The 9659-nt window shown below is 31.3% G+C and overlaps 1 protein-coding gene across 1 annotated transcript; it reads right to left on the reverse strand.

Moving 5' to 3' along the window:
• Window positions 1–6450: 6450 nt before the first annotated feature.
• Window positions 6451–8937, reverse strand: LOC103483013 (ethylene-responsive transcription factor LEP). The gene is made up of 2 exons (XM_008439450.3): window positions 8934–8937; window positions 6451–7242 (listed from the first exon to the last, which is right to left on the reverse strand). The coding sequence occupies exons 1-2, from the start codon at window positions 8935–8937 to the stop codon at window positions 6560–6562; spliced, it is 687 nt and encodes a 228-aa protein (XP_008437672.2). The 3' UTR covers window positions 6451–6559.
• Window positions 8938–9659: the final 722 nt, after the last annotated feature.

The raw sequence follows: 9659 nt of genomic DNA on the forward strand, positions 1-9659 counted from the left end.
GACAAGTGAGTGTGTTGTAAAGAATGAAAGCATACAGTGGATAAACTGGCTAAATGAGAGAGAAATTAACATGATAATCAAGCATGGTACACATACATAATAATGGTGAAATAACCATAAAAAAAATGGCAAGTAAACACTGTGAGCAAACTGAGAAGGAGAAAACAGAGAAGTCAGTTGTGCTAAAGAATGAAAGCATACAGTATCCTTTTGTAAAAAAAAGAAAGAAAGAAAAGAAAACATACCGCGGATATACATACCAAAGAGGAAGAAATTAGTGCAAAAGGCCTAACATGGGGATGCAATGGAAAAAAGAGCAAGGGTCATATATATAGTAAAGTGAAGATGATAATAAATAAGGAAGGAAGCAATAAAACCCAAAAGAGTCCCAAAAAAATAGAGGATATGACAATTAAAGGTGACAATGCAAAATGAAAGTCAAACTTGAAGACCTAAATAAAAAATTAGGCAATTAGGTATGCACAACTACAGCAACATAAGTACAGAATAGGCTTCACAATATTGACATAAACACAGATGGCTAGTGGAAAAGACATTGTTATGAAGAACCAACAGGCAGTAACCAAAATGGAATGGAATAATAGCAAAAAAAAAAAAAAAGCAGTGAAACAAATTTATTTCCATCCAAACCAGCCATTACATTACAAAATACACATAAGTTGAACAAAAAATGATGCAAACGTTTATTTAACAATAATCAGGCAATAAAAAAATCGAAGGAAGCACAAAAACAATTGGGCAATAAAGGAATGAATGTAATGCGGTTGAAGACAAATTGAATCACAAAGTAAGGATCCAAACACCGAAGGCAAACATGTGCAAAGAAATTCACACAGAAGGCAAACATCATCGTCACCTCCTGCTTCTTATCCACCTCTTACTTGGCCGCAAAAATGCATGTGAATAGCTTAAGACACTTGGATTAACTTTTAACCGATTTCCATAAGTTTGCCACGTAGCTTGACCAAAATGCCTAGCCTTGTCAAAATGTCCAAATAACCTCTATGGTTCTTCTCGCATAACTTTTCTTGCAGAATAACCAACCTCTTCTCGTGTAACCTTTCTCGCGTACTAACCAACCTTTCCTTCACGTAACCTTTCTTGTGGACTAACCAACCTCTCCTCGTATAACCTTTCTCATGGACTAACCAACCTCTTCTTGCGTAACCTTTCTCGCAGAGTAACCAACCTCTTCTCGCGTATCCTTTCTCCCGGACTAACCAACCTCTTCTCGCATAACCACCCAAAAAGTCTATTTTAGGACACTTAGTCAAAAAGATTTAATTCTTCTCTTCTATAGGTCTTAACCTACTTGTCTTAACTACGAGTCTTATCTATGGATCTTAACTACTTTCTTAACTACAAACCTTACATGGGAGGTTGAAAAATGAGTCATTAAAGCCATTTTACCTGTTTTTTGCAAGAAAAAATAGAGTTTTCGAATTTTGACAGTTTTTTTGTGTCACAAATTCATGACTGTAAATAATAGTCATTAAATGTAGTAAAATAAAGAATGCACGATTTTGGCTGAAAAAGACAGAGTATTTCGGATTTTTCGACTATGATGACATTATTTTATGTCACAAGTTTATGACTATAGTTAATAGTCATTAAAAACAAAAAATCTTAAGTAAATATAATTTTATATTTGAAATATTGAAAATATTATATATTTTCTTTTATTTTTTGTTTGACCTTTCTTTTAAAAAAAAACAAGTAAATGAAATTAAGAGATTGAAAATCCTTGCCTCCACTCTTCTTCTTTTTCTCTCCATCTCCTTTGCCATGAAATAATACTAGCCACAATAACATTTTCCTTGTTTGTTCTTCTCCTTCATGATTCTGTCAACGAGCTTCAAACCTCGAGTAGTTCAATGACTTCACTTGCATGAGGGTGGAAGATCCAAATCGATGTGATTTTGGCTTAAACGGCCAACAACGATTTCGATCAATTCTTTTTAAACACAAGAAATTAGAGATGATCAAGAGACCTTGACAGTTCTATTGGATGGTGACTTCTGATTAAAGAGTGTCTCTCTCATTGTTATGACGTCAATTATGAGTAGCCTTTATTCTGATTTTTACGTCAGTATATGTAGAGCATGTTGAATATATGTGATGATGTATGTACTTTGAGTCATAACTTTGTGATCATGAGTTGTACCATAAAGCAATATATAATCTCTCATTATGGGTCAAAAACCTCCCTAGATGTAGATGTTATGTCATCGAACTGGGTTATCAATGTCTGGTGTATTCCATCTGGTATTATCGCTATTTGTCTCTTGAGCTGTTCCTTTAGTCAAATACCTAAAGGGATATGGAATCGTCCTGCAATACACTATGCCAGGAAAACTCAGCATGAACGGTATAGCGAAAAGGTGAAATAAAACACTTAATGATATGGTAAGAAGTATCATTAGTCATTCTTCGTTACCAGAATCCCTCTGGGGTGAGGCATTGAAAACTACTAGAGCATATATCCTCAATAGGGTACTGAGTAAAGCAATAGTTAAAACCCCTTCTGAGTTATGGACAGGAAAGAAGCCTAGTATTAGGCATCTTCACGTTTGGGGTTAGGCTAAGGTTAGGTAAAGAACTATTAGCTGCTATTTTGTTGGATATTTTGAGTATTCTCGGGATTTCAAGTTTTATGATCCCACTTCAAAATCGTTTTTTTAGACTGGAAATGCCAAATTTCTTGAGGATGTTGAGTTTGAAGGGAAGATAACATAAAGAAAGTTGTCTTTGAAGAGAAATTATTTTCTCTTCCTAATGTGGGCATAGATGATGTTTATATAGTCTTAAACAAGCCTCTCGTCAATGGTATCACAAATTCCATGAAGTAATTACCTCTTTTGGTTTTAAGGTGAATATAGTAGAAGATTGTGTATATCACAAGTTCAGTGGGTGTAAATCTATTTTTCTGGTGTTATATGTTAATGACATACTCGTAGCAAGTAATGATGTAGGTTTATTGAATGACACTAAAAGGTTTCTCAAAAGGAATTTTGAGATGAAGGATCTTGGTGATGCTTCTTTTGTATTAAGAATAGAAATATTGCGAGATTGCTCTGGTATTTTGAGATTATCACAAAAGAACTACATAAAAAAAAATTGAGTAGATTTGACATGAAAGATTGTGCACCAAGAGATACCTCGTTGCTAAAGATGATACATTTCATTTAGGTCAATGCCCTAAGGCCACACTTGAGATTAAGGAGATGCATAAGGTTTCCTATGCATCAGCTGTTGAAAGCCTAATATGCTGAAGTTGGAGTGTTAAAAAGATATTTGAGCAACTCGAGGATGGATCATTAGAGAGAAGTCAATCGGGTTATAAGGTATTTACAAAGAACAAAATGTTATATGCTTACTTATCGGAGATCAAAAATCTTAGAGATCATTTGGTATTTTGATTCTAATTATGTTGGATGCCAATACAATTTGTGATCCACTTTAGGCTATAACTTCATGTTGGTTGAAGGAGTTATATTTTGGAAAAGTGTTAAAAAAACACTTATGGTTTCTTTTACTATAGATGTGAAGTTTATAGCATGTTATGAGGCATCTAGTCATGAAATATGGTTATGAAATTTTATCATTAGGCTGCAAATAGTAGTTGACGACTAAGACCAACAAAATTATTTTGTGACAATAACTCAACAGTAATGTATTCCAATAACAACAGAAGAAAGACAAAGTCAAAGCATGTAGACGTAAAGCTTCTAGTTGTGAAAGAAAAGTTTAGAATGGTTAAATTTTTGATATAACACATAAAGAACAAACTCGATGATGACAAATCCATTGATTAAAAGTACACCACTAAAGTTTTCCTTGAGTATATTACTCATATTGGTGTTAGTCAATTTTTTGATTCCATGGTTTAGTGGGAGTTTGTTATTAAGGATTTTCTTTGACCTTAATTTGTTTGTTTTTCATATAGAATAAAGTTGATGGTTTATGTTTTATTATCTAAACTTGTTTATCATCCATGCAGTTTTGCAAATGCGATTTAGCATAAAGTTTTTTTGGATGATCTCACTAAAGAATTTGGATCAATCAGAAACAGGCATGATCTATATCATTTTGCACGTAGTTTCCATGCTATCCATCCATACTTGATTTATGCCATTGAATGTATTGGGATTGGTGATCAAGGAAAGTTTAGTTACAAGGATAGTGACAAAAGTTGTCTTGGTTCCATGCTAATATAGAAGATGGACCATATTGAACTAAATATGAATTCTATTATTTTATACACGCTTAAGGTTTATATTCTTTAATTATATTAGGGATACAAACATAGCCCAAGTGAGAGATTGTTAGACGTATTTAAATAATATGTATAATTAAAGTGTGGACTATGTATGTAAATTAATAATTTATCACATTGAGTTATTTTATTTAATTAAGTCTATTATGTGATCTATTTAATTAAGGCTCAAGATTCCTAATTATATTGAGTATGAATTAAATGGATAGAAGCCTATTCCTAGATTGATTAGGATTTAATAGGGATCCTAATTGAATTAGTATAAAAAACCTTAGGGTTATGGTCCCCAATATACAAAAACAATAAGCACTCAGTCTTTCTTCTATCCCATCAAGAGAAAGATCCCACTAAGGACATTCATGGTTTGGTTGAGGAATACAATTGTCATCTTATAGCCATCATTAATTACTCGGAGATGGAATCCGGTATGCAACTTATTCTTGACAATAGAATCTGGTATGTAACTTATTCTTGACAATTTGACATGAATGATCTTGGGTTAATCTATTATATATAGATTTAAAGTATTTATTCCAACAGTTATATCATTGAACTGAGTTATCAATACATGGTGTACTCCATCTGTTATTATCGCTATTTGTCTCTTGAATTGTTCCTTCAGTTATTAACTCACACGTTAACTTAAGATATCAAGTTAATAGATTCTTTATTTTCTCAATATAGTATTTAGTCTATTTAGATACCAACATGCAAGGTTTTGAGTTGTATTTGCCTTGTAGTAAGTTGTTTAACACCCACAATTCACTTTTGGAACTAATTTAAGGTTAACTAGATTAGTATCTAATGATTGAAAGCCCTCATTTGGAGGTTTGAAGAAGTTATGAACTATTTGTGTACTTTTTAGCAAGGACCCAAGTTTTGAATGTTAGAAATCCTTTTAGACTCTTTTGAATTAAATATATGTTCGACGCTAGCCACTGGTGTTAATTTAATTAAAATTAGATTAAATTTTTGTCTATTAGATAATGGTCCATTTAAAATTAACTCTAGTAGCATAACACACTCCTAACGACTTCAATTAAGTAGACTTAAGCTTATTAAAACACTAGTCAATAGGGTTGTTGAGTTGTTTTGGGATATTCGGTAGGTAAAATTCTACCATGAACTCTCAGCAATTGTTGTATATTAGTTTAAGAGACTTGGAAACTTTCTACTTGTAGTTCTAGATTGATTCGAAGTATTCAAACAGAGATTTAAGTTTGTTTTGTGAACATATCTCTGAATACTCTTTTTTTTTTTTCTTAAATAAGAATTTGCTAAACTTGAATTTACATTAAACACAGTTCTAAACTTCAAATTAAAAGTTGTTTTTGTTATTTAATAACCATTTGGATTTTTAAATTAGAAGCACAATAGTTAAGTGATATCCATGTACACTTGATTATCTTGTCACGATTTTGTTAATAAATAGTGATTGATCGGTCCATTCTACATTTGATGGTTAAGTTATTTTTTGTTCTTTTTTTAGTATGGAACGACCTTGTATGTTTAGGAAAAAGTTACGAGTTTATTTTCTACTTAATTTATTAATTATGTTATCATGTATACAAGAAGGGTCTTACTTGGATAAAAAGTGATATCTTAGTGTTATCAAGGTTGTATATATTAGGCATTTTGGTTTTTCATGGTCAAAATTTTATTTACACACTTTTTAGATTGTCTTGACAGTTAAAGTATAACTTGAAGATTTTTACAAACTCTATATGTGTTTCGAGAATTAAAGTATAACTCGGAGACTTTTACAGACTCAAAATGACACTTGACCACTTTTTTATGAGTGCGGAAGATTTTGAAAGTTAAAGCAAAACCCATGCACCTTTTTAAGGAAGGTAATGTTAAAAATTCTTTGATACTATAACTTACTAAAACTTGTGTTCGCATCTTTAGTTTATCAGTTATTTGTTTTTTTTTTTTTTTTATTTAGGAAAACCTTTCTTATTTTTTTAGTTATATAATTTTTGAGATAAAAGAAGGAATCAAAATTAATCCTGATCCTTTGACTATGTTTTGATAGCTAAATCACAATGAGATAAACACATTATTATTATTTAACATACTTACCTTTTTCTCCTCAGAGGTGACTAAGTTCGACAGCTCATTCATTTGAAATAGAATACTAAAAGAAAGTGCCAATATTTTTGTAGTAATAAAAGAAAAATGCAACCTTAAAGTCAAACTCTCCTCATGCATTACATTACATTACATAATATGATATTAATCTCAACTCTTTAAATATATTAATCAATACTCTGAAGACTGAGGCAAATAGAAATTAGCCGCCGGGGACTGAAGATCACCGGTGCCGGCGTCGGAAACCGTCGCCATCGAACCCAACATCGGATTATACATATAATCACCACTCGAATCGAATCCCAAACACGACCCCATTCCAATCGACGATTGATCAAAGCATTCAAATCCAACGTTCTGTGATTCCATCGCACCGTAATTATTGTAATCACAATTCTCCGATTCGGACGAAATTGCCGGAGGAAATGGCGGAAGCTCAGCGCTGCTGCCGTCGTAATCGCCGTAGATTATTCCGGAAGGCGAGTCTCCGGCGGGGGGGAATTGGTGGAAAAGAGGCGGAGGAGGGGGTGGAAGCAGAGGAAGGAACAGAGGAGGCTGACTGGGGTGAATGGAGGCAGAGTAAGGTGGCGGAGGAGGCGGCGGAGAGTCGGAGTAGAGGAAGTTGGTGCGAGCGAGGGAGCCGCGGAGGGAGCGGGCAGCACGGTCGTAGGCAATGGCGGCCTCCTCGGCGGTGTCGAAGGTGCCGAGCCAATGACGCTCTTTGGTTGAAGGGTCTCTGATCTCGGCTGCATAACGACCCCAGGGTCGTCGACGGACTCCGAGGAAACGGTGGGGCGTTGGTTCTGCCGGGGGCGGGGGGGTGGTGCTTTCTTTTGGGTTTTGAGGGCGATGGACTCATCTTGTTAGAGAAGAAGAAGGTTTTAATGTGTTTGGTTTGTTGAGAGTTGAAGTTGCATGAATGATGAGAGGGTTTATATAGACAAAGATTGTTGTAGTTTATCACAATTTACACAATTCTTTTTCTCTCCCTTTTTTTTTTCATTTTAGAGTTAGAATTTCATTAACTTTATACTAATGATGTGTTTTCTGTATATTGATGATTAGATTCATTCCTAATATTAATTAAATCAATAAAATAAAATCTTATCAATTTATTCTATAAATGTTTTATGCCAAGACATAAATATAATCAACACAGTTAGAATCAAACAAATCCAAATTAAAACTAATTAAACCCAAAAAGAAGAAAGAGAAAAAAAAAAAAGCATATAATGAGTCACAAAATATCCCAAACTTAAGCCTCTAAAAATTTATAAACTAATGAAATTGCACCTAGTATATAAGTTGATAAAGGCAAAGTAGAATGACAATGTGTAAAAAAGGTGACGATCAAAATATTGAAAACAAAGCAACTTTTGAGTTCTTCGATAAAACATCAATTTGTGATATAGTCTTTAATTAAAAATTAAAACTTAGATTATTAAAAGAGATTATCTTACTTGGCACCCTAGTTATCCAAATGTAATAGTCACATCATCATTTTGTTAGAAAGTTAACAAAATTCTAAACAACAAAGACTAAAAGATGCTCTTGTTTTAATTCAAGACTAAACACAAACGTTTTTAAACGTTTTTCAAAAGTTTAAAAATCAAAACAGAACAGTTTTAACTTTCCTCGAAAAATAAAATACTTCAATCAAAATACCGTTGACATTTAATAGAAATTTCAAAACTACCTTTTAAAAATTTGACATAAAGTTGATGCAGCAACCACTTAACATATATTTAGTTTAACTTTTAATATTTAATTTTAAAACAAAGTGATTTTGAAAATATTTTTTTAGACAATTTCTCAAAACAACTTTTGAAAAACATTTTCAAAACTTATTTTAAGCTGTTTTTATTAGAAAAGAAAATTTAAAACATAATCATTGTAGACACTACATTTTTTGTTAGCTAGTGAATCCAAATAGACATACCAAATTTTCTCGCGTCAACTTTTTTCCATCCAATATTGTAATAATCTTTACTCGATGATAAATTTGAAATTTAAAAAAAATGTAGAGGTTAATAACATTATTGCAACTTTTTTAAGAATATTGGTAGTTTTAAAATAAATGTTAGTATTTTTATAATTTTGTTTTAGTACTTCTTAATTTGGAAAAAAAAGTCCCTAGAACTTAATAAGTAATTATTTGGAATATTTATAAAAAGTAATGAAATACTTAAATTATTTTACTGAATATAACAAAACCTATAACGGTTTGGTTTAGTCGAGTAAAGTCTTTTTTGTTATATTAGGTAAATAGTTTTCTTTATTATCTGTAACAACTTCGTTAATTATTTTTTACAAGAATTTAAATAAATCAAAATTTTATTCACCATTTTAAATAAAATAAAAAAAATGAATATATATATATATATAGGAAGGAACTTAATTACCTCCTTAGTAACTCTTTTCTTCGAAATATGGTTAAATGTTCAAATTTGTTCTGACACTATGTTGAAAAAAAGTGTTTAAGAAATTTAATAAGGAACATTCTATTAAACACTAGACATGACCCTTGATCCATTTAGTTACTTGCCCATGTTGTACACCTTTCATCAAGTTCACATTTACATATACAAGTGTCCAAACACTAATCATTATACTTCTTGTCTATATTATAGTTTATCGCATTAAGCATGGCGGTCATAACAATTATATCATTAAAATAAATTAAATCCTCAAAATTTCTAAAAATTTTAAAAATTTAAAACGGTTGTATAAGTTTGAACATTCAATGTTTATCGATTCGAAGACTCAAATTTAACACTTATTAGAAGTTTGAGGGTCATATTGTTACACTTGAAAGTTTGAAGATGTAATTGTTATTTCTACCATGTTTTAAGGATGATGTTTTTAATCTATAGCTTTAAAATCATTATTGATTTTAATATAAGAAAATAATTTTAAAAATAAAATTTAAGATTCTATCTATAATAAAATTTAAAAAATTGTTGTATTTTATAAATATGTTCGAAAACCATAATTTATTTTATTTAAAAATAGAAATTAAAAGGAAAGAAACTAAAATATTATTTTAACATATAAAAAATTAAAAGAACTGAATGTTTATTAATACAAGATAGATAAAGAAAGAGAGCACATTTTTCTTAGCCATACGTGTACTCATTATCCACAAAATCTCACAATTAAATTCTTCAGGGGAACCTACGGCATTGAGCTATGTATAAAAGTGAGACAATATATTTATCTATGTATTAAAATGTTGTATTTTTTTTTTTAAAAAAAATACACGTGTTAACTA

The sequence above is a fragment of the Cucumis melo genome, chromosome 9 (assembly GCF_025177605.1).
Source record: "Cucumis melo cultivar AY chromosome 9, USDA_Cmelo_AY_1.0, whole genome shotgun sequence".
Taxonomy (NCBI): Eukaryota; Viridiplantae; Streptophyta; class Magnoliopsida; order Cucurbitales; family Cucurbitaceae; genus Cucumis; species Cucumis melo.